Raw genomic sequence first — 26,091 nt, 5'->3', positions numbered from 1 at the left:
TTTAACTTTTAACTAATATGGTTCCTTTTTTATATCGCATAAAAAGCAATGTTTTCCCTCATGGATGAGCTTTTCAGGGTGGAAATGAAGTGTTTTGGTGAGAGAGAAGGAAACATGTCGGTAAGATTGGCTGACTGGAAAGGAGACCCAGGAATAGACGGAATTGTTCTGCAGAGAGAATGAGTGAAGAGGAAACCAAGGAATTCTTCACGGTGAAATGAGAGCGGGAGAGCAGAGACCCAGAATTTGTTCTCCAGAGATACATTGAGTGCAGAGTACGCAGTGGAGATCCAGAAATTGTGCAGGGTGGAGACCAGCGTTTGTTATCAGAGTTAGCATTGACTTTAGCGGATTAGGGAAAGTTAAAGTAAGAGTCCCAGGGCCGTACTTACAACGGCAGAGTCTCCCCAAACAAAACCTAGAAAAAAGTGCTTACAAGCTGTTATCAGAAGCACCAGCACACAAAGATTTGACGGGTTAGTCACACAGTGGTGGCAATGAGAGCAGTGAGATATGTCCAAGTCTGTCCCTCCACGGCTCATTAATCTCATCCAGAGAGCTGCCACCTGCAATTCCCCACCAATTGTGCAACTACTTTGACAACAGAAGGGTTAGAGGTCTGTAATGATGTTAAAGGAGAACTACAGTTTTATCCCTAAGGAAGCCTACCCCCAGGTAGCATGCCGATGCTGAGTAAAATCCGCATGGATTGTGGAGTGTGCAGTGAAAACGGCACATTACTAGATCACAGTGGCAAGTGTCCAATCAAATGCTACTTTCAGATCACAGACACCCTGCTGAATTATACATGGTGGCTCCAGCTCTCCATCCCTGGCAGAAAATGGGTCATCTGCTTCGGCTCCAGGAGCCATCAAGAGCTAAGGGATGGAGGTTTAGGGAAGGAACTCACATCAGATTGCTACCAAGAGGAGGTGGAGTCTTCCTTCAGGAGAAAATTCTATCTTTTTATGTATTAATATCCATGGAGGCAGTTATAATGGACATTCCCATGCTACCATGATTTCGTGGTTTGGAAAAATGGCAGTAACACTGTACCTTTTTGTTTCCTCCACCAGGCGAGTGATAGACATTGTCCAGTGAGCCAATCTTAGACTGAACCTTCTCTTTAAAATCCAGTTTCTCAGACTTCACTTCTATATTTCCTCCACCTGCAACAGGAAAGGAAGGGTGAAGGATAAAAGTTATTTATTGCAAAAATATATGTATTAATTAATTAGATGTATGCATCTAAGGCTGGTGTGGAACTTAAATTCCCAGCATTCCCAGTTGTTGGGCCTTGTCAGTCTTCAACAGTGGGAAAAAACAGTATGTATAACTTTTTATCTCGATATATGGATATCCCTTCACAGTGACCTTAGTCATCCAAATTCTAATAATACAGCAATAAAATAAATAATATATATATATATAATATTCTAATAATTACACATAGATAAATGTGCAATGATGCCAGTAATTCTCTCCTTCTGCACATATATCTCTCTCTCCTTTACAGAATATAAATGAGCAGCACTCAGACTGCAACTGTAATTCCTACTAGATTACTTAACCATATGGATGACATACAAAGGCATGGCTGTACCTGGCTTGTGGTGGATATTCTTCATAGAGCCACACTTGGAAGTCACATGTTTGAGATCGACTGGCTTGTGAGTTATCTGCACCTGAGGAATGGGGAAAAGACAGCATGGGAGAGGTGGTTACAGTGATCCGACTCCCAGCAACAGCTGAAGAATTAGTTACAAGTGCAATTCCCTTCCCCACGCTGCTTTGTGAACGCAGCCTATGAATTAACCAGGAACCAGTAACATGACTAAAGCATAGTTTCCTAGTGAAATTCTAGGCTATATTATCATGAATATGGTGTTCCCTCAGCAAAATTGCTGCCTCCAATGTGTGTAGTCAACAGGGGCACTGTAAAAGACACCCAAAGCAGAGTAAGAATGCGTCCTCATATCAGTCTAATTTCTGACCAAAAAATAAAGCAAGTTAGCTGTGTTATATAAGCTAGCTGTAAAAATGGAAATTAAACTTTGGAGCGTAAAGGTTAATGGAAGTTTTCACCTTTGGACACATTTAATTTACATGTTTGTTTATTGCTCACATGCAGCTTTTAGTATTTTACTTTATATGTTACTTTGCTTTCCAGCTGTATTTTCCACCAAGGTCTTTATATTATCCAATCAGTTCTTATCATCCATAACCCTTATAGAATACATTTAACTGTTGTTGGCACACTGAATACAATTGTCTTATCCAGGGACAAGAAAAATAAACAATCATTATTGAATAGGGTAGTGAAAAATACAGGAGGAATCCAAAAAAGATAAAGCAATGTATTTCATAAAAGCTGCACCAGGGCTCGTACAAACCAACAAATTAAAGTTTCCTAAAGGTAGCAACGCATTTAAATATTATATGTACTTTGTTTTCCTCTATGCATATTTAAAATCAAGTAACTATTGCAAGGGATACTAAATAACAAGTAATATTTGCGGGGGATACTAAACAAAAATACATACATATGTAAAAAATTCATGTTTACAACAATCGTACCTTAATATGACTGCCCCACTGCAAGCAAATGGCAGGGTGGGTGTTGTCACTCCGCCACCACTCCTCTTCCCCCCTTACCTAAAGCGGAGGTGCGGATAGCGCTGCAGTTGGCAGGGCTGAAGGACTCAATCCGTCTACTCTGCTAGAACTCCACACATTACTTTTTCTTTTTTAGAGGACTAAACTAATTGTAATACTAAGTAGTGAACTACAGTGTCATGAAAATTTAAATGAGCTGTTTGCAAATGTGATCAATTCCTGGCATCAAGCATCTGGGGAGAGTGGGGTCAGGTTATATTATGGGGGTCTGCAAAAACTTTTTCACATTCTACTGTACTTGTTTTATTTATTTTCAATTTGTTAAATTCAGCAAATAAATTGCACCAAATATACAGAAATGCCATGTTTACGTTTGCACCCTGCAGGGATTGTGTTAACTTCTTTCCACTTAGTGAAACATGCAAATGGCGCCATGAAAAATGTAATGGGAATGCAGGTGAACTGAATTTGATAGTGTTACAATGAAGGTAGTTAGAGTGTCAGTTTGGCATACCATTGTATACACTCCCACTTCAACCATTGTACATACCATATTCGTAAATTATTAAACTTTACTAGCTGAGTTTCCTGTAAAATGTTACTATAATGTGTTGAACAGTGTTGGTATGGCATGGTTCACTGTATGAGGATGTACTGGTTATGAGCGTTAGAGTTTTGCATACAGACGGTTTCACTCACTGCTCCTCCCCCAGGAACATGCTTCACGTTGTCCTTGGATCCACACTTAGACTGGATATTACTCACATCCATTTTCTTGTGGACAATCTGCACCTGTGGGAGGAACGAGGTTGTTGGGCTTGGTCAAACAAAACAAAAAAAGGGGCAGCATGTGCAATGAGCCAATTGAGTGTAATGCATTAGGTATTTGGGAAATGTGAAGGTTTTATATATGAGAAGCAATGTAAGAAGAGGTGGGGGGACATGCTTAGGCCACATTGTCCATTTACATAGTTTCTTCCAATCCCCACAGATTTAGTTCATTATCTCCAACTCTCTATATAACTCCACCCAACACCATCTGTTCTGGTTATTCTTCACTCTTTGTTATATTTTAACAACATACATCTAATAATGCTGAGGTACCTTGCCACCTCCTGGCTGGTGTCGAATATTCTCGGTTGAACCGATCTTAGACTTTATATTTTTTAGGTCTGGGATTGCCACTGGACTTGGGAGTGGTTGAAGGCGGCTCTTGATAGAGGCAGGAGATTTGGGAGGAGTACGCACTACGGCAATCTTTTTGGGCTCACGGTTAGGTGGCAACTGTGAGGAAAGTGTACGTGAACGACTTGTGGGAGTACTTGGCGATCCAGGACTGCTGTATCCACTTCTCTCACCAGACTTTGGTGACTCAGCTGGAAGAAAATTGGAGATTTTTTTTTTTCGTTTCGGGAAAAATAGAATGTATTCAATACTTGAATTCAAAATAACAATTTTAGCTTTTTACCACCAAATCACTGTAAGTCAACAAACTTGGGTTTGGAGGGGCAATGTTAAAGTGGATCAGGAGCTAAACAGGAAAGTCATGTTCTAAAAACACATTAAAAAAACACTGCAACAAATAAGACTTTCCTCCACATATTGTCATTTTTCAAACATATGTACATGTTAATTCTCTACAATGTTACTTAAGACTTATAAAACTTCTATAAAGATGCTGTATTGATACATAAATAAGTATCAGTAGCATTAGTTATCCAGCCACAGTTACAGCAAAAGATTAACCCTTTCACTTCCTCAGGTCCATGCCAAAAGTGCTTCTAGAGGCCTCGTTGTTTTATGCACTTTTCACCGGCAGTACATTTTTTTTTATTTATCATCCTACCAAAGTGAATTTTATGGTGTTGCTTTTTTAAGGGACATTTGTTTCACCATAGTAGAGTAAGTAAAGCCATTTTTGGGGCATTATGTGACGAAAAATCGGCACATTTTAAAAATAAATACTCTCTTGGACAGGTCTTCCACAACTTTCCTTAGCTATTTCTGCCAAATGAACTGAATTGATAAAGTATTTAGATGCTACTGCTTTTGAAGTTTAAAGGGATATGTGTACTTTAAGAGGTTTTATGTTTATGGGCTATAACAATGAGATTTTTGTACCTACATCCTTTTCTCTGATTCCAAGGGGAGACACTGGAAATGCTGGGGTATATAGTGTGCAGTGACAGGAGCTTGGGCACTTTTAAAATTAACTCAAATGCCTCCTTCTCTATACACCCGAAGCCAGTCTGGAACTTCAATATTATTCTAACAAAGCCCAGAGGACAGAACAAGTAGTACAAAACAAGAGGCAGAGCAGAGAACAATGTTCTCCAAGAAGAAGAACATGAGCAATAAACTAAACAAGAACAAAAACAAGAGCCAATCTGTAAAGGGAGGGTGTCCAGTGCCCCCCATTGGACTCAGAGAAAAGGATTTAATGCAAGTACAAAAATCCCATTTCCTCTTTCATCCATAGGGGACACTGGAAACGCTAGGGACCTCCAAAGCTCTATGAGAGGATACGCTCAGAAGTAGAAGTGTGCAGCGCTTTAGATCCAAGTTGGCATCTTTGGACACAAAAATGTTGAAATGGTATACGTTAGTGAAAGTGTGTACCAAAGATCAGATGGTCGCCTGTCACAGCTGCTTTGCCGAGGCATCATGCTGCGCAACCCAAACACCACCCACCAACCTGGAAGAATGTGCCATCACATTTTTGGCTTACCGGCCCCGATGTAATACACAGTGCAAAGTTCTGTTTAAAAGCTGGCCAACCTTTCTTGTGGGGACCAAAGAGGGTTAAGAGGTCATCAGTCCTGCGCAGTTCATGTGTCATATGAACATAGATCCTTCAGACACTGACCATGTCCAGAGAGTGCAGAAAGCCCTCTTCATCTGCAGACCCATCACAATGTTCTGATTTAGATGGAACTTGAAACCTTAGTCTGAAAGGAAGGCTTAGTCAGAGGGACAACACTATCTGAAACTTACAAGACAGAGCCCCTAGCTCTACATCTTTCCTAGCTGTGGAAACGGCTCAAAAGGAGGGTGCTACAATGCTGACAGCACAAGATTAAGTTCTCAAGGGGGATGTATGGAGGCTGCACATGTATCACTCCTTGTAAGAAGGTCTGCACTTATGTCAAAAGTGCTATTTTTCTCTGAAAGAAAACTGATAAGGCAGACACCTGGACCTTCAAGGAGCTAAGTCCCAAGCCCTCATCCAAACCCTCCTGCAAGAAGAGAAGTAAACGGGCCAACCAAAATGAAGAGGTAGAAAACATCTTCCATGCGCATCAGAAAATGTTGGTTAGCTAGACCTTGCGCTACTTGCTGACCAATACCGTCTTACCAGTCTTGAGCATAATCCGGAATATAAAGGGCTTTAGGGATCCTGGCTTCAACAGCCACGCCATTAAAGCCAGCCGATTTAAACCTGGTGCAGAAAAGCACCGTGACTTAGCAGGTTTGGTCTTAGAAGCAGAAGCCATCTGCCATGCTGAGAATGTCCATGTGCCATGTTCTTCTCAGACAGTCTGGCAAAACCAGAATACCCCGAGGATGCTCTCCTATTATCATCTTGAGCACCCACGGAACCATTGCTACCAGAAGGAACAGGTAAAAATCCCAAGTTACCAACATGGTATCTACCAAAATTCTGAATGGTCTCTTGTCCTGGAGCAGTAGCGCTCCACCTTGTGGTTCAATTGAGATGCCATCATGTCAACATCTGGTAGACCCCACATGACCACCAGCTTCTGGAACAGTTCCAGGTGAAAAGACCATTGCCGGAATGAAGGGCCTGCCTACTGAAGAAGTTGGGTTTGCAGTTCTCCAAAAGACCTGAAAACGGTACTGAAGGGTGATTGCCGCCCAGCCTCCGGCAGGAACACCCTCTGCTGGAAGGGCCTGAACACCAACCCCAAGAATACCATTCGCTGGGAAGGATTCAGGCAGGATTTTTTATATTTGATTATCCCACCATGAGATTTCAAAGTCTAGGTCATCTCCTACACATGGTTCAGGAGCAAGGTTGGATAGCCTGTATTGATCAGTTCGCCCAGGTAGGGAATAACACTCACTCCCCTGGATGTCAGAAACTCACGATCTGCCATAATATTGGTAAATACACTCTGTAGACAAGACGAAAGGTAGGGCCCAAAAATGAAAATTCTGGGACTTTACAGCAAATCTGAGGAGACACCCAGCCTGCAATATGAATGTAGGCGTCCTTGACGTCCATGAACACCATGAACTCTCCCTGCTCCATGTTGTTGATGACACACCTCAGAGATTCAATCTTGAACTTGACCACCCGAAGCTGGACGATCAGGCACTTGAGGGTGACGGAGGCTCAGAAGGACTCATATGGTTTCTGAACCAAAATGGTTAAAAAAAAACAACAAAAAAAAAAAACAACCCCCACTGTTAATTTCGGTAACGGGGACCACTACTCCTGAGGAGAATATGCAGTGAATGGCTTTCCTTAGAACCCAACACTTTGCTTGGTCTCCAGAGAGGCCAGTGGTGAAGAACTGTCTGGGCGGCTAAATCTATGATGCATGCTCGCTATGCAAGTCATCTCCACTATGCATCTGTGGTGGAACTGAACCACCGATCTTGGAAGAGAATCAGACAGGTTCCCGCTACTGGAGACCCTCTCTGCTGACGTCCATGAGGAGCAGAGGAACTAAAGGAACAAAATCAAGGGCCCTTAGACCTGGGGGTATTTACAGGAATAAAAGGACTTCTTCCTCCTCTGGTCAGAGAAATGATCTTGACCAACTCAGGACCAAACAAAACTTCCCCATGAGAAGAGCCAGAGTCCTATCCATGCTATCCCTTAGGTTGGCTATATTCAAAATCAGAATGGTGATGATCTTGGACAGGCAAGCTATAGGAGCATCTATCTTAGGCGGCGAGGTAATTTCATCGTCTAGGGAGTGAATAAAGGGATTACAACCTGCTAAAACCTATGATCAGCCCTGGTCCAGGCATCACATAAAAGGTCCTCTAACTTAGGAGAAGAAACTGTTTGATTCTTCTTACTCTTAAGCAGCAAACTGTTGTAAATCTGATTCCCTGCTGTCCTAAATATTTAGTGCCTTCAGCTAACACTACTTCTGTCGTTGTCCCCGTCAGGGAATGAGGAAACCTGAGGATCCGAATCTTCAGCCACCTCGTCTTCCTCCTGGGAGGAAAGCTCCAAGATCGTAGTCATCTTTTCTTGGGTACTGCAGGGGAGGATACAGAAGGCCCACATGAATCTTGAGGGAGAGATGGAGAAAGGAGGATGCCTGATTGGCTCCCTAGAACTTGTGACAAGCTGTGAGAGCCAGGGCCAAAGATTTTGCCCCAACTTGGTTCTGCATATCAGTAGTGGCCTCCCACATCCGGCATGGCCACTTGTCCTTTAACTCACAAGCCATGCACAGAGCATGTACCCTAAACTGGGCACAAGGCAGTTGACATTTGGTACAGGCGAAAACCTTTGGCACTGTTTCTCCTCCAATCTGGGCATTAGAAGCAATTCCCTTCCCAGACATAGTGAGGATGAAGGAATAAAGAGAGAAGAGAGAGGAAATATAGCTGCAGTGCACAATTCAAGGGTGGGGGTGGATCTGCAAAACAGATACAGCCTATAAAAAGGGAAAAAAAACAGGCAAACATCACCCACCACTCTCACCCACTGCTTCCCCGCTGAGAAAAGGGAAGAAGGGGAGGAGTAAAAGCTGCTGAATGCTGCTTACAAGTGTGGGAAGTGAGGAGGTGTTGTGCAGGGATGGCAACTTCCCCCAGGGCTCAACACACCTACCTCCCTTTGCCTAGAGCGGGGCACCCCGCCCTCACTCTTCCCATGCAGATCCCGATGCTGGGGGTTGACTGTGACAATTCTTCTGACTCTCTACGAGGAGAGGGCAAACACCTTGCTGCTGTGCCTCCAGTGCTGGTCCCATTTAGATGGTGCTGGAGGCACGGGGATCCCGGTCACTAAGTGCGGCGGCAGTCACTGGGTCCGCACCGGAGGACATTGCGGTACCTCCTTTGCATGCTCCAGGCATCCCAATACCTGGCTGAGGGATGCAGATTAAAGTAAAGGAAAAATGAAATAATAAAGTTTAAAATATAGTGGCTGCCATAAACAGTCATAAAAAAACAGTGCCCACCTAAAAAAAACCAGCGCCCACTAAAAGAGAACCGAAGTTCTCGGCAGGCTTCCATGGTATTGAGGGGAAAGAGCTTAAGATTTTAGAAGTAATATTTCCTCTGTCCCCCATAGATAGAAAGATGAAAAGCCTACATGCAAAGTGTATGTATCTCATTTATATACAAGCATACACTAAACCAGTGGTTTCCAAACTTTTGCAGTTCGCGGCACCCTTAGAGTCTCCAAATTTTTTCAAGGCACCCCTCCAAAATAATTATTGAGCAGTCCTGTTTTACAAGTAGTTGGGTCAAAAAATTGTAATAAGTATTTAGGTCAGGACAGAAATACTTATTTAGTTGTATGCAAAAATGCCCCCTCTGCATCCAGACACTCTGCCCTCAGGTACTCTGCCCCCTCTGCATCCAGACACACTGCCCTCAGGCACTCTGCCCCCTCTGCATCCAGACACACTGCCCCCTCTGCATCCAGACACACTGCCCTCTCTCACACTGCCCCCTCTGCCCTCTGTCACGCTGTCCCCCCTCCTCTGCTCTGTCACGCTGTCCCCCCTCCTCTGCCCTCTCACACGCTGTCCCCTCCTCTGCCCTCTCACGCTGTGTCCCCCTCCACTGCCCCTCTCATGCTGTGTCCCTCTCCACTGTCCCGCTGTGCCCCTCCTCTGCCCCACTGTGCCCCTCCTCTGCTCTCTGTCCCCCTTCTCTGCCCCGCTGTCCCCATCCTCTGCTCTCTGTCCCCATCCTCTGCTCTCTGTCCCCCTCCTCTGCCCCTCTGTCCCCCTCCTCTGCTCTCTGTCCCCCTCCTCTGCTCTCTGTCCCCCTCCTCTGCCCTGCTGTCACCATCCTCTGCTCTCTGTCCGCCTCCTCTGCCCCGCTGTCACCATCCTAGGCTCTCCTCCTCTGTCCCGCTGTCACCATCCTGTCCCCCTCCTCTGTCCCGCTGTCACCATCCTCTGTCCCACTGTCACCATCCTCTGCTCTCCTCCTTTGTCCCGCTGTCACCATCCTGTCACCAACCTCTGTCCCGCTGTCACCATCCTCTGCTCTCCTCCTCTGCCCCGCTGTCACCAACCTGTCCCACTGTCACCATCCTCTGCTCTCCTCCTCTGTCCCGCTGTCACCAACTTCTGTCCCACTGTCACCATCCTCTGCTCTCCTCCTCTGTCCCGCTGTCACCATCCTCTGTCACCAACCTCTGTCCCACTGTCACCATCCTCTGTCCCACTGTCACCATCCTCTGCCCCGCTGTGCCCCTCCTCTGCTCTCTGTCCCCCTTCTCTGCCCCGCTGTCCCCATCCTCTGCTCTCTGTCTCCATCATCTGCTCTCTGTCCCCATCCTCTGCTCTCTGTCCCCATCCTCTGCTCTCTGTCCCCATCCTTTGCCCCTCTGTCCCCCTCCTCTGCTCTCTGTCCCCCTCCTCTGCCCTGCTGTCACCATCCTCTGCTCTCTGTCCCCCTCCTCTGCCCCGCTGTCACCATCCTCTGTCCCCCTCCTTTGTCCCGCTGTCACCATCCAGTCCTCCTCCTCTGTCCCACTGTCACCATCCTCTGCTCTTCTCCTCTGTCCCGCTGTCACCAACCTCTGTCCCGCTGTCACCATCCTCTGCTCTCCTCCTCTGCCCCGCTGTCACCATCCTGTCACCAACCTCTGTCCCACTGTCACCATCCTCTGCTCTCCTCCTCTGTCCCGCTGTCACCATCCTCTGTCACCAACCTCTGTCCCACTGTCACCATCCTCTGCTCTCCTCCTCTGCCCCGCTGTCACCATCCTCTGCTCTCCTCCTCTGTCCCGCTGTCACCATCCTCTGTCCCCCTCTCACCATCCTCTGTCCCCCTCCTCTGTCCTGCTGTCACAATCCTCTGTCCCCCTCCTCTGCCACGATCCCTCTCACTTTGCCCCGCGCCAGGCATAAAAAACAAAACAAAACACAGAAACTTACCAATCCGTCGGGCGCTGGGACCCAGCAGCCTCCTCTCTCCTGCAGCTTGTTACTGACTTCGATATTCAGTGACAATTGCAGGAGAGAGGAGGCTGCTGGGTCCCGGCGCCCGACGGATTGGTAAGTTTCTGTGCTTTGTTTTTTTTAATGTCTGGCCCGCGGCACCCCAGTGACAGCGCCGCGGCACCCCTGGGAGCCGCGGCGCACAGTTTGGGAACCGCCGTACTAAACCATGATTACATCATGTAGAATGGATTGTCTGGGTCTCACTAGACCCAGGGGCAGATTCAATTGGCCGCAAGCGTACATTTTTATTGATATTACAGTTAAAATGAACGATCACTTTTGCGTGCGTTATTTTTGTAAAAAAAAATCTGCACAAGGTGTCTCACGGCTGTTCTGGAGGCACCTCGCACAGATTTTCTGGGAATTGAATCTGCCCCCAGAGTCTTTCTATTATACAGTAACATCGGTGATTACATCCATGGGGTTTCCTGCATCACTGGAAGCTGTGTATGATGCATTGGGCAAAGCTTTCTTAAATAAATAGTCGTCTCTTGCTACATGTGCATTGGGAACCTAATGGGGTGCAGCTAAGAACATGGTGTGAGTTAGGCATTACAGCACACTAAGTGTGTGCCATCTGCACATAAATGACCCAATATCTGCTCACCTCTATCACCTTTACCCATGCTGGAAGGAGGTTTCCTCTGTTCCCTTCTCACAGCTGTGGAAGAAATGCAAATGTTAATCAGAGACTAATCTTTGTGTTTCTGAAAACAGAACACTGCTGTGTATAACTGTATCTGTAATGTCACACCAGTTCTACGACTATCCATACATTCCTCCCATTTTCATCATCATCATCATCAACATTTATTTATATAGCGCCAGCAATTTCCGTTGCGCTTTACAATTGGGAACAAACATTAATAAAACAATACTGGGTAATACATACAGACAGAGAGGTAAGAGATCCCTGCTCGCAAGCTTACAATCTATGCTTACACCTTCATTCATCGTTCTCAACCTTTCCATTCAGCCTAAGCAGGTTTATCTAATCCACTTATTCCTCTGAGCCAATTCTGGTATACCCTGAGCCCACCTATCATGTACATCATCTTATTTATACCCTGTTCTATGGCAGAATTCTAGAGACTTACAGGATTAGTTCAAAGGGCTCTGAGGTCATTGTATCTTTTATGACATCATGCCCTGCTTATTTACAAATATCTATTATCAAATATGGTTAAAACTAGTCTAACTTTAACCTTCATACCAATTATTTCAGTGCTACAAGTTCACAGCTGAGCAACATTCGATATGCATGTCGAATTGTATTAATAGCTAGAAGTTGCCTTACCATTAGGGGGAGTCTTTGGGACTGTAGGAGTCTTTGAAGGGATTCTGGATGTGTTGGCGGGGCTCCTGGAAACTGGCAGCTTTCCTCCGGCGCTCTCCAGAACTCCATCCTGTTGTTCACAAAACAAAGTTTATCTTAAAGTAACAAAAGTTTATCTCAATGCAATCAATAACAATGATGTGTCTATCATTTAAGGCACAGGTCCTCAAAACAGCAAAGATTAGTCAGTTTAAAATTCCTTAACAAGTCTAGTAATAGTATATATACTGCATCTCTCTCTCTCTCTTTTTATATATATATATATATATATATATATATATATATATATATATATACACAACCGGAGTCTGTATGTCCTCCCCATGTATGAATGGGTATCCTCCCACCTCCAAAAACATATGGTATCATCATCAGCAGCTGCTATTTATGTAGCACCACTAATTCCACAGCTCTGTACAGAGAACTCACTCACATCAGTCTCTGCCCCATTGGAGCCTACAGTCTAAATTCCCTAATATACACACACAGACTAGGGTCAACTTGAAAGCAGCCAATTAACCTACTAGTAAGTTTTTGGAGTGTGGGAGGAAACCGGAGCACCGGAGGAAGCCCACGCAAACACGGGGAGAACATACAAACACCACACAGATAAGGCCATGGTCAGGAATCGACCTCATGACCCCAGTGCTGTAAGGCAGGTGTGCTAACCACTAAGCCACTGTGTAGGTAATTGGCTTCTGACAAAATGGACCCCAGTCTGTGTGTAGTAGGGAATTTAGATTGTAACCTTCAATGGAACAGTACAGCGCTGCGCAATATGATTGATGCTATATAAATAAACGATACTAGAGAAACAAGGTAACCAGTTGTTTCTCAAATATGCCAAAAACAATCAAATATAATTACTACATGTCAAATAGACATGTATGAAATAACTATTGGACTAGACATACAAAGGCATACTGTGTGCAACACCGTAATGTTCTGTAAATAAATCAATGAATGCATAGCGAAATATATTAATGACAGTAACAACTATACCGTCAATGAATGTAAGGAACAGACCCAAAACAATTTAGTAAATATGCTGTTCACAAACAGTCATCTATAGGGAAACAATGAATTTCCTATTGGTAAGTGCATAATATATAGACTCTGCAACAGCTTGAACATTGTATGAGAATGCGCTCATTATGTATGAAGCTCTGCAATGTATAGATGATCATGCTAAGGCTAATTAAATATTAACAAGGGAAATATGGAGGTCAGAGGTCTAAAAATACAGCAAGCATATTCAAGTCACTTAATAATGATCAGCATTATATCAATGGAATGACACTGTCAGCTGCAATAAAAGAGCTCACTTCAGAGTGTATGTGTATATCCTGAACAGTGACCTAAGTTACTCACTGAGCATCTAACATGGAGAAATCACCCAATCAGGTGCAGATACAACGTATGTAAAAACAAAGACCAGTGGTAAACGCAGTACAAAAACAGACCACCGCCAAAACTCTAAGGGACAGTTAACTGATGTTTTATTTTTTGTACTGAGTTCTCATCAATCTACTCTGCACAGCTCAAACCAGGAGTGCTGCTTTCTTCCTCCTATTCTTGTATTTACTGCTGACACTGTTTTTAGTGTATAGGGCATGGCCATCATAGTCCTTTTCCAACATTAGCAATTAACTCCACTGCCACCTACCCGGTCCACTAAGCTTAATGTTGTTCCTATTGTCTCTATCCCCTCCTTTAAAAATATAAGCTCTCATAGGCAGGGCCATCACCCCTTATCTGTGCACTCACAATCATCATTTTTGTCCCTTTCATGTCCTTGTTCTGTTAATTGCATTTATTATTCTGCTCAACTGTACCCTTGTTCCTCTCATCCCCTGACCTCTCTTTTTGTCTACAGTGGTGATCAACTGCATCTCTGCTATTTCCGCATGAATGTTCCAATACTACCTAAAGCTCAACATGTCCAAAACGAAGCTTATCATCATCCCTCCTCCCATTTCAAGGGTGACACCTTGGTTGCCCTCTGCAATTTTCTCTCATCATCTCAAAGCTTACAACGTCCCCCAATCTGGTATTCCTCTCACCCATCGGTCCCCACTTCAAACCGTCCTGAATGCCATGGCAAGAATAATCTTCCTCTTCCTCAGCTTTACATCCGTCGCACCACTATTTAAATACCAGCATTGGTTCCCCATGTCCATCAGAATCCAATACAAAATACTCACCTTCACCTACAAAGCCCTCGGCACCACCCCTTTATATACTTCAAACCTTTTCTAGTAATACTCTCCAACTTACTGAGTTAGATCTGCCTCTGACCTGCGCCTCACCTACTGATAACCACTTCTTGCTCCCGCCTACAGGACTGTTACCCATTTGCTATTTACTAAACTGTGGGTTTGAAAAGTGGAGATGTTGCCTATAGCAGATTCTACTTATCATTTGTTTAGTACATTCTACAAAATGACAACTAGATTCTGATTGGTTGCTATAGGCAACATCTCCACTTTTTCAAACCCGCAGTTTAGTAAATATACCCCTGAAGCACATCTGTTTACTAAAGTATGTTGTCAAATTAAACTGACCCAGTTGTTTGGCGGTTGTCTGTAAAAGCCTTATTGCCGTGCAAGCATGAACGCCTGTACTTTAAGGTCAAGTAATGACCACACACACGACGCCTCTTCTGTGTTCAGACTTGAATCAGGCCCACAGTGTGCTCAGTTATGAACAGTGTTCTGTTATACTCCTCTCTATCCTTATTTATTTGCAGCCACTGAAACTCAGTGAGACAAGATAGAAAATTTGGGCTGATTGTTAGGGATGAGAGATTACTTTGTGAAAACATTAGTTTCTGGTTTTCTAGAGAGTAAATTTTAATTTTCATTTGTGAACATTCTTTAAACTGTGCCACTGATTTTATATTTATATTTCAATTTTGTGAAAATTGTCTTTTAATATTTCATCTCTAAATTCCTAAAAAAGGTAAATCTTTCATTTGACAATACAGGTGGTGACTGAAATTGGATACACACTAATCTGTTCCAAACTTTACATAAACTCCAATTGGCTCATACTGGTGCTCCCCTTACCTTCGCCCATATGGAGGTCCCCAGCGCGTGATACTTGGCAGGGGAAGCTCGCCGAGTAAGGTTCTGCGCTGGAGGCACTGTTGGACTGGAAGTTTTGTTCTGGGAAATTGTGCTAGCAGAGGGGGATCTTTTGGGGATTGTGGAAGTTCTGCTTGTCAGGTGTTTGGCAAGGGGTGGAGTTGATGATATCTTCCAAACGTAAAACAAAACGTTAAATGAAAATCAAAACAAATGTTGAAAATTAAAAGTAAGTAAAATTAAAAAATTAATCAAAGATTTTGTGAATGATGAGACTGCTGGATCAACAATTAAAAGTGTACCCTTATGTCCTGCGAGTGTGATCCAAAAATGGACGAAACTCTCATTTTGCAAAACAAGTACTAAGCTTCCTGTATTTCTAAAATATGATTGAACTGCAAATTTTTGGGTGGAACGTTGTTAAAACCTGGTCCCAAAATATCTACCTATAATTCAGGCTAACCAGCAGGAAATCTTGTATGCACTAGTTACTCTGCTCAATTCTGCATCAGGACCGTAACTAGGGCTGTGCAACAGGGGTGACCGCCCAGGGCGCAACTCTGAAGGGGGGCGCAGTTTAGGAACATTTTAAGTTCATTTGGTTAACATTGAGGGCTAGGGGGGCAGCATTTGTCTCTCTCGCCCCAGGCGCTAGAATTCTAAGTTACGGCTCTGTTCTGCATGCTCCACGAAAAGCCACGTAAGTGAGGAGAGTCCCATGAGGTCAGACAGGGAGTATGTTATCTGCCAATATGCTACCAACAGAAGTGTACGAGAGCGAGCACAGCAACACTGGGCATAATCTTTTGGAATCAGGTTTTACTTTAGCTATTCCAGTTAAAGCTGAGGTGTCAGTTTTGGGTAGAACGATCCTTTAATGTTAAGGGAGGTTTCTGTGTTAGAACTAGGATGGTGTAGCAGGTTAGACACTTTTATTATTGTAATGGACTCATAAATCTAAGCTGAATGTCCAACCCATGCAATTCAATTATATTACATTATTTGTCAGTTGGCTGTCCTGTTACTGTATTGACTACATCAACTTACATATCACTGTGATGTCACATGTCCCGTCATTATAACAATAATGTATAAGTTTGTTTCGGTGGCCCTACCAAAAGCTTGTTGTATCACTTGAGATGAGGGGAAACACACCCAAAAAGACTCAACCTGTCCACACAACCTTCATTCAAACAGAGCAGAGAGCGCTGCAAAATCTAGGGATATAACGCTAAAATCACTTGTTTATTTGTACAAAAACCTGTAAATATGCAGCCAATTTTGGCTTATGTAATGCCATCTTCACGTATTATCTGTTTTAGACAGAATTACGTTGCAGATAGAGATAAACAATATCCCTCATTCTCAATAATATAAATAGTACATATTTTAAGGACCGTCCCGCTACAGGGTATGCTACTTTATGGTTAAATATTTGGGCACCGTACAATGGATTTGAGAATTGGTAACACTTGTTTTGAACAAAATGAAAGCACTTACCGGTAGCTAAAAATGCACTTTTAATTGTTGCTCTAGTACAAACAAAATATAAAACAGTGAAATATCAAAAATCAAAAGTATGCATAAAAAAATAAAAAAAAGCATAACTGGCAGAAGGTTTTGAAGGTTACAACAGCGATTGGTAACTTTTTCCACTCTAGCTGTTTATGAATTCTATGGTCCCAATCCATGATCTAGAGGAAAACTTATCTGTATGTTAAAAATATATTTGAAATCCTGCTGGTTTTAGGAGAGATGAGGGCTTGCGTGTAACTATATTTAGGGTGTATGGGTATGGAATTACTGATGCTGGATGAATCAGCAGAAAATAAGGTTTTACGTGAAGACTGGTCACACTTACACATACAGTTCAGGGAGGAACACTGGGGGAAATCTATGTAAGTGGAGTATAGAAACAGTGGAGTAACAGCTCCACATTCCTTTGTCTCTAGTGCTTTGCAGGTATGAGAGGGATATTATGGTTTGTCACACTCACCTGCCCTCCTTTCTCCTGCAAGTCTCTCTGGTGCTTCTCTTGATCATGAGCTGCAAACAAACAAAACATTAAACTTTATTTCAGTAACTGAAACAGTAGTATCTCATTGAACCTCAGTTATTAACGTGCACCCATCGCCTACACAGTGGAAGCCAGTGTTTTGGAACAAAATAGAATGAAGCCTATCCATTCGCAAAGAGTCCTAGTACCCAATTGTTTAAATGTTGGCCCAGCTCACAAAATGCCTGTCACCATCAGTTGTCAAATGTCCCTAATTTCTGTCCTGGCTTTAAAATAAATGTATTATTAACTCCCTGCACAGTACCACTTCTCTTGTTCAGCATACTGTGTGTAAAGCTCATAGGTGATCATGTAAAAAAAAAAGCACAAAATGTACTCTTAACAGTCCAAATGTAACTTTAGGTCCCCCGTGCTGGAACAAGATTTAGGTTTACAGAGCACAATGATAGAAATTACAGTAACAGGTGGAGAGTCCCTATTTTCAGGGGTGTTCCCTTCCATAGAGAGGGACCCAAGGTCTTGCCCATTCCACAAAAGTACTTTCGGGTCAGGTCTTGTCCTTAATCTTTAGTAGGACCCAGTTTGGGACTGCATGTTACATTCCGGCAGAGAAACATGTTTCCAGGTGCACTCTTAGTAATATAATGACACACTTCAGACTCAAAATTACCAGCCATATTAAAGACAGTCCTGAACGCACACTACACCATTTAAAATAATAAAAAACAATTACAATAAGAGCAGCCAATATCCTTGAGTCTCCAAAATGTTGAAATATATTTAACTGAATAAAAGACTTGACTTCCCAGACCTTAGTTCACTGCTACTAGGCACTTGTCTTTATTTCTACCTACACTGTATATGCTTAGATGCGCTTTCCAACAGCAAAATTGCCAAGAAAACTATTTTCAATTGTGAACAGTTATTGGCCTCCATTGTGTTGCTCACAAAGTGCTACAGTGATGCTCCTTAGGAACAAATAAGCTACGTTTTCATGCATATCTGCCCTGCCTACATTTGTCTGCTTCCAGTGTGTAAGGGATAGGTGCACTTTAAGTTGCATTGTCAATAATCACTCCCTCTCTGCACAGAATAGCACTCCAAAGATTAACAAGTGTACTTACCCACTGAACCCTGCTGTCGGAACAACACCTAGAAGGGACTACATAACAATGTATTTCATCCCAATATTGTAGCTTGTTTACAGAAAGGCCAAGCATTTGCAGTCTAAAAACATTTGATCATGCAATAAAGAGTAAGGGCCTGAGTCATCAAGGTACATATCTGCCGATTTTGAGCGTATCGTACGCAAAATCACTCTACACATGCCAACAACCGGCCCATATACCAGAAAGCACAGCCTACGATTTTGGGGAGTGAACGGGACAGGGAAGGGGCGTTTGGCCGTAGTCAATTTACAGTAAGGGCAGCCAAGCTAGAGCCGCACAGCCACGTCCAAGTCAAGCTCTGGGTGTCTCAAAGTTAATTGTTTTTCTGCCGTATCTCTTTCTCCAGCTATGGGGCTAGTCTAAGACCGGAGTCCTAGTTATGTCAGTATCGTATGCATGCTCCAACATATGTCTGCAATCAGGAGCAACTGAAAAATGTATTTTTTGGTGTAGACATTAATATCATCCTAAAAAACTGTTTTAATGGGGGGAAAAATAATTAAAAAAACCCTCTTTTTAACTGTTTTATTACTAATGCCTATATTATAACAAGGTTAATTTAATATATTTTTTTCTGTTCTTTAGTGAGTTTATATTCTACATAAGTATTGTACGTATCCTGCAGTGTCTTGTCTAGTAGCGCAGAGTAAACCTACACCTGTAGTTATCAGCACACGTATCTGCACATCCGCTCCTTGATGACTTGAGGCGTATGGATACCGGACTTACGGGCGTTCTAAAGCAAACATACGTTGCACTCAGTAAACGTTCCTTAATGACTCAGGCCCTAAGCTAGTAAATTCATAGAACAAAAATTGTTGAGCTCTTTTCTACAGGAAAAGCGTCCTGTTCTACAGTAACATCAATCCTGAACACAGATCAACTACACAGGTTATCAGTGCAATAACATGCAAGAGGGGTTAGAGGAATATTTTAGATGTTTTGTAAAATATAGCTCAATGTGTTATCTATTTATTTTTTAACCTAAAGATCCTAGTAAATCATTTCTACTTGCTATTTTGAAAAAAAAAAAAGTTTTGTTTTCAACAAGCAGCAACTAATATAATCCTACTTAATTTCTTGGAAGCCCACAATATTACTGACATCATGGGAGCTATCATGGTCTGACATGGGTTGATTCAGTCATTTGGCCTAAATACTGAATGACAGAATCTCCTTCCAAATTAGGCTACATGTGTGTGGCCAAATAAAACAGATTCAACTGTTCAGAGACAAAGTGTCTGGGTCACATGGAGGCCTGAAACTGATGCAACCAACTGTAATGTGACATTTTTGAGCATCCTGCTAATTTTGATCTGCATCACATGGCATCATCTGACCCATTAGCAAATATTGCTGTGATTTCCAGTTTCGCCCCCATTTCTTAAAGTTCAATTAACAAATTCCATGACAGAGCACTAAGTAGCGTTCATTTTTTCTCACTTAGAACATACTCATTTTGACAAAATATTTTGATAATAAATATATATTTTAATCTATAGAAAGATGTAACTATCAGCAACTGTAATTATATGATGATATATATACATATACAAGTTAACCCGTGCATGATACTCATACATTCTTGTCAAATCAAGCTACTTAAGGTGTTAAAAAGGTTCTTGTCATGCATTTGGGCCATAGCCCAGGCCTCCTCAGGGGAAGAGCGTTACTTCCCGACGTAAGCGCCCTTTTTTAACGTGGTTTTGTCTACATGTCACCACCTCATCATTCTTCTCCATCACCTCATCCTTCATTTTCATCGCCACATCTATCCAGATGTCTATCCAGACACAGGGATCTCTCTCAGCGGTCCTGAGTATCACACTCCTCTCACTTTGTCACCCCCGGCAACCACCAACCACTCCCCACTGTCACCCCCGGCAACCACCAACCACTCCCAACTGTCACTTCTCCTTCAAGAAATATATATATATATTTTTTAAATCTTTATAAACACTTTTAACAATTAACAACTTAAATTAACAAATTTAAAACATCTTAGTATACCAAATTTCAGCCCTTTCTGAATTTTTTTTTCCCACCCACACACTAAGAATTTAGTAGGTCAGTGTATAACTCCGCCCAGCAGGTGGCGCTGCAGCTTGGTTTTATTTTTTCCACACACACACACAGACAGACTAACACACGCCACTAAGCATTTATGTTATAGATATATATATATATATATATATATATATATATATATATATATATATAATCTACTGGGTAGTGAGACGAATAAGGAACACCAGGAAAAGTACAAGCATGCCTGCTGGATGCTCTCAGTATTTATTATGATTAGGCTGTTGTGTATTTGTAGATTACAATGAGCTATTTTGTTAGTGTATCCAGTCATCTTTTATTTATATTCCCCAAGTTTATACCCAATGGAATGTTTATTTTCCACCGTGCTTGGATATACATGGCCCAAAATATCGTTTATGGGCTGCAGGGCCCAAAGGGTGGGGGGAGTTTTACTGGTGACATCAAGGCAGATGTAGATTTTAACCTCTTCACTGCTCTTCAGCTGATCCTATTATTTACATAATTATATACTTAAAGGTAACAAAAACACACATCAAGTTGTTATGAAAATATATATATATGAACATTCAAATGTAAACGTTTAAGTCCCATATATCAACTATTAGAGCCTGATTCATTAAGGATCTTAACTTAAGAAACTTCTTATTTCAGTCTCCTGGACAAAAAACCATGTTACAATGCAAGGGGTAGTTGTATTTTCTTCAAACCATTTGGCTGAATCTTTCATTTTGAATTGTCATTATGTTGAGCTGGAAACCCACAATTTTTAGTGTCACTTGTTTTTCCATGGTATATACAGGTGGAACGGCAATCACTCACACATTACAAAACTTCCTCAATGTCTGACAATAGAGGAGTTCCCAGACCAGTAATGAATAGAGTCAAAGCTGTTACTGATGGCCACTGGGGAGAGAACTCTGAGAAATTAAGTTTCTCAAATAAATGTCAGCTCTCAAATCCAACAAATGACAAAAAGGCCATTAGCACCCACCTCTAATCCATCCCAAACAGTACATACAGGAGCTAGAGAAAGTATTATCTGGAATTTTACGCAATCATTTCTGCTGATCAACACAAATACTCTAATGTTAAATTAAATTAAAACAACAACTCTAAAAGTCTTTCCTTAATAAACTGCAAATAAAAAAAGACAGTAATTAATTACAAAAATATTACCCTTTGGCTGAGAAATGCATAAATGAAACAGGTGCATTCAGTTATCTTCAAAAGTCACAATTTATTGGAATCCGTTTGTACAAAATTAAAGTATTTATTGGATTTTAAAATATATACACCAGTATGTGAGAGTTGGTTAATGTATTTACAACCAAGAGATTCATCATGAAGTTCAAAGAACATCCAGGAAAAAGAACAGTGACTGTTTTTGAAAATCACCAATAAAGAAAAATATATAAGGATTTTAAAGATTTTTAATATCCCTGGACCACTGTCAGTTCATTATATATAAATAAAGAAAATATGGCACAACTTTAAATGTGTCTACAAAGAACCATCCTCCAAAACTAAGAATGGCACCCGCTGCGTAGGCCACTGAGAGGCATACAAGCACTATGACAGGATTACAATCTTCTTCTACGTTTGGTGCTAGCCGAACACTGTGTCATCCCAAGAATACTCTCCCCACTATGAGCCATGATGGCTAGATCATAATGCTATGGGGATGGTGCTCTGTTTTAGGACTGGAAATCTTGACAACATGTAGGGCATAGTGGGCAGAGCAAGAGACCCCATGCTGCCCCCCCCTCCCAATTGACGCAACCAGTTTAGGCTATGAGCACTGGTGCTTGATGATCATACGTCTAAAAGGTATCTTGATAATAATAAATGTATCTTCATGTGGATGCATCTATTTGTTCAATTTGAATTGCATATATCGCAAGAAATGCTTCATTTTTGCGGCACACAATATATATATATATATATATATATATATATATATATATATATATTCACACTGACATCCGGACACAGATCTATACTTCAAATTTAGTCTCTACTTGAAAATTTCCAGCTAGTAGATTGACAGTGAAGGCCAAGTATTACACTAGCACCTGGGTAAACTAGATTAAGACTTTAAGAGACTGTCTTGTGGACCACATACTACCGATAGGCCAGGGCCATCTTAACAACTTTTTCAAACTGCGGGTTTGAAAAAGTGGAGACGTTGCCTATAGCAAACAATGAGATTCTAGCTTTCATTTTGTAGAATGCAATAAATAAATGTTAACTAGAATCTGATTGGTTGCTATAGGCAACATGTCCACCTTTTCAAACCCGCAGTTTAGTAAATATACCCCAATACGTTTTTATGCTGCACATGTTTTTGAACCTTTGCAATAATCAAATACTCATCAAGGAACTGTTCATCTTTCTTCTGAGATATATCATTTATTCACATTAGTGGTTATATCTATTTGTTTTTTCATTATATAACCTTACAATTATAAAATTGCTTGTGTGTACATCATACTTGTAATTAATGTAATTAAGTCAGTAATATTTATTCTGTGTGGACTCCGTCAGTCAACTTATTATTACTGAGATATAGCTTATTGATTTATTGTGTTCCATGTGTTTTATTAACATCTTGATTATATTTACATTTTTTACATGGACTCAGTTTTGTAATTTAAGTTAATTGTATTTATTTAATCCTCCTGGCATCCCTGATACCTACACCTCTGTATATTTAGTTTTGGCATGCATTTTATGTCTACGTTTCTGGACGCAATTGCATCCTTCTCCAAATGACCCCCAAACTGTATAGGTCGCTATGTACATAATGACGGGTATAGTTTTGGGCACCTCACTGTAAGGAGGACATAGTTGGACTCAAGAGGATTCAGACGTAGGCTACCTCATTAAAAAAAGGAATGGGTGCTTCAATTTTAGAACGAGTTTAGAAAAAGTAGCTTTCTTTATTTGGAAAAAATAGCATCTTAGAGGTGACCTAAGTAATATGGATAAATATATTGAAGGTCAATACAAGGCTTTGTCTAATAAACTTTTTATAGAGAGGTCATGGGGTCATGAATTGTGAATGGAAGAAATACAGTTTCACCATCAGCAGAGAAAAGGATTCTTTACTTTGAGAGTGGTAAAGCTGTGGAAAGTCTTACCACATTGACAGAATAAAAAAGGAAGTGCTATATGTGGATTTAAATACTACACATTATGGGGGTGACCGTTCCAGGTGATTTATTCATTTACCAGATTTGAGGTCAGGAAAGTATTTTTCTCCCCCCAGTGAGGCTAAGTTCCCAACTGTCGCACTGGGAGGTTTGTCTTGCCTTCTTTTGGATCAACACAATTAGACGTTCACCCTTATTAACTCCATCTTTAATGCTGCACCCTTCCTATGACACCATATTAGTAAATAGAACTATAGCCTAGAACTCAAGCACTAGATCATAACAGATTTGGTTTTTGTCATGGTATTTTTACATGAGGAATCAAAGCGCACTTAAAAACTCAAATTTTTACCCATGAAATGGTGAGTGCACCATAGTGTTATCAGACACTAGTTGAAACACATTCATTGCTATTGAGGGGTTATCTTGTAGTTGTTCAAAAATTGTCACAACAGTCAAAATCTGTAAGTGCCTCTTATTGTTAAATGAATATTTATGGACCTCTAATGGAAAGACATGCAGTGAGGTAAGATGAATGAAGATCATGCAAATATGTCATGCATTTGAAAATAGCTGCAAATTAACCAAGGGTAACCATACGAGGAAAAGGTGAAAAAGAAGGGCAAGTGGTGGAAATCAGGACATAATTCTGGTGCTTCTGGTTCAAGCAAGTTAAAAAAGCAAAAGGCAGCCAGGGAGATCAGAGAAGACTTTAGTAGGCCAGCCATTATTAGAGGACAACTGGAAACACACCTTTAGGTACAGGAACCCGGCTGATGGATATTCCAGATCCATATGGAGACACTTTCTTTATTGTGGGCTTCTCAATTATACATGGTGAATGTTGTTCTGAGGTATCACTTGGTGAGTCTACAACTTCATATGGTGACATTTTGTTGTCTATGCTGTCTATGGGCTTGTTGGGATCAATCTCCACTTGGTAAACAGATACAGAAGGCCGTGAGCGAGGTAACACTAATTGGTCTTCTACTGAAAAAGAATCAGCTGCTATGTCAACACACGACTTCCTTACACCATCCTGTTCACCATTTAACTCAGTGAAAACGGAGCCATTGAGTAGCTTGTTGGCATCTTCTGCTATAAGGCTATCAGCTGTGTGGCCATTGGTCAGTGGCTGTAGACTAAGAGGTGATTCCATAGATGTTGCTCTGTTCTGCTCAAAGTCTTCATCTTCATTGTCATTGTCTTCCCATGCAGCATATTTCTCTTCATATACATCTTTATGGTTATCTTCGCCATTTGGGTCCTGGGTTAATAGAGATTGCTTGTCTTGCCCCTCAGAGGGTTCAGTAATTTCATTTACTTCCCAGCCAGGACTGATATCTTCATATGTATCACCAGTAACAACACAGAGGTCTTCAGGGTGCGGTTCCTGATGGGGATCTACTGAAGTTTCTGAGATGTCAACTTCCTCTTCCAATTTTATTTCTGGCGCACAACTAGAGGACTTCTGGTTTTCTGTTTCTAATGTGGCTGCTGGGGGTTTAATCACTGGGGTTCATGAAGGGCAAGTTTGGTGGGACAACATGAAAGATGTAATAAATGTGTATCCTCATTTGCCACAGAAAAGGCCAATAACACTCAACATTCTTAACACAATCATTCCTGTATAACAGAACAAATTTTCTACCACCAGGATAGAAACTTGACTATAACAAATAAAATGTACCAATTGACTACCAGGCGATATGTATATGTATTTTGCCCAATATATCTACCATATGCTCATATGTCACCATGCATGGCTTTATAATGTATGTATGTATGTATGTATGAATGTATGTATGAAATCCCATTCTGATTGTAGAACTTTTTATGAATGACTCAAACTTCTGATGTTCACTTTAATGGTATGTTGATGGCCTTCTATCTATGGTGATCTCCTGACTGCAATCTGTAAACCTGATCAAGGCACAACATCATCTATGTTTCTTATTAGATGAAGCTCATTTATGATAGAAAATTTCTCTGTGTGTGCAAACTACATTCAAATTAATAACCTAATCTATGCTGGTGCTATCTAGTTGTATTTAATATCCCAGGGGGCACTGTAAATGCCCCCACATCACAGCTTTGAAGGCCATTGGTACTGCTATTAAGGTCGAAACTGGATTATAAAAACATCAATAAACTGAAGATCACAAGCATTTTACCTCTCTGAATTTGAATAATATACTTCTACTTGAATGCAACAATTATTAAGTGTGAATTGTGTTTCCTTGAGTGCCTCCATGGCAGTTACTACTATAGGGTTATAGTCCTCACACTTGCTGAAGGTTAAACATTAAAGAAACTTGCACTTGCAACTTGCCTCCTCCTTCCTTACGGTGCTTTCTGACTTATCCCCAACATTAAACACCACATACAACAAGAAAATACTAAAAAGTGCAATTACTAGTATGAATGGTCATATTTTCATTTAATCCTTCCATGGCAGTCACTACTATAAGGTCTGTAGAAAAACAAGTAGA

The 26,091-nt window shown here is 41.5% G+C and overlaps 1 protein-coding gene across 11 annotated transcripts in view; it reads right to left on the bottom strand.

The window, feature by feature from the left end:
• The window catches only part of MAPT (microtubule associated protein tau), an 81,401-nt gene that overhangs the window by 5,601 nt on the left and 49,709 nt on the right, over positions 1-26,091 (bottom strand). For 8 of the 11 annotated variants that reach the window (XM_075176860.1, XM_075176853.1, XM_075176852.1 and 5 more), the window contains 9 exons: positions 24,353-25,111; positions 17,209-17,258; positions 15,195-15,383; positions 12,088-12,196; positions 11,398-11,451; positions 3,721-3,992; positions 3,316-3,408; positions 1,604-1,685; positions 1,057-1,169 (listed from right to left, as the gene is read on the bottom strand). In XM_075176860.1, the coding sequence (XP_075032961.1) occupies positions 1,057-1,169; positions 1,604-1,685; positions 3,316-3,408; positions 3,721-3,992; positions 11,398-11,451; positions 12,088-12,196; positions 15,195-15,383; positions 17,209-17,258; positions 24,353-25,111 (1,721 nt within the window). The remainder of the gene's footprint in view (positions 1-1,056; positions 1,170-1,603; positions 1,686-3,315; positions 3,409-3,720; positions 3,993-11,397; positions 11,452-12,087; positions 12,197-15,194; positions 15,384-17,208; positions 17,259-24,352; positions 25,112-26,091) is intronic. The other 3 variants (XM_075176861.1, XM_075176862.1, XM_075176863.1) reach the window with 3 other exon arrangements.

This window comes from Mixophyes fleayi, chromosome 6 (genome assembly GCF_038048845.1).
Source record: "Mixophyes fleayi isolate aMixFle1 chromosome 6, aMixFle1.hap1, whole genome shotgun sequence".
Classification (NCBI taxonomy): Eukaryota; Metazoa; Chordata; class Amphibia; order Anura; family Limnodynastidae; genus Mixophyes; species Mixophyes fleayi.
This window is presented reverse-complemented; position numbering and strand designations above follow the sequence as displayed.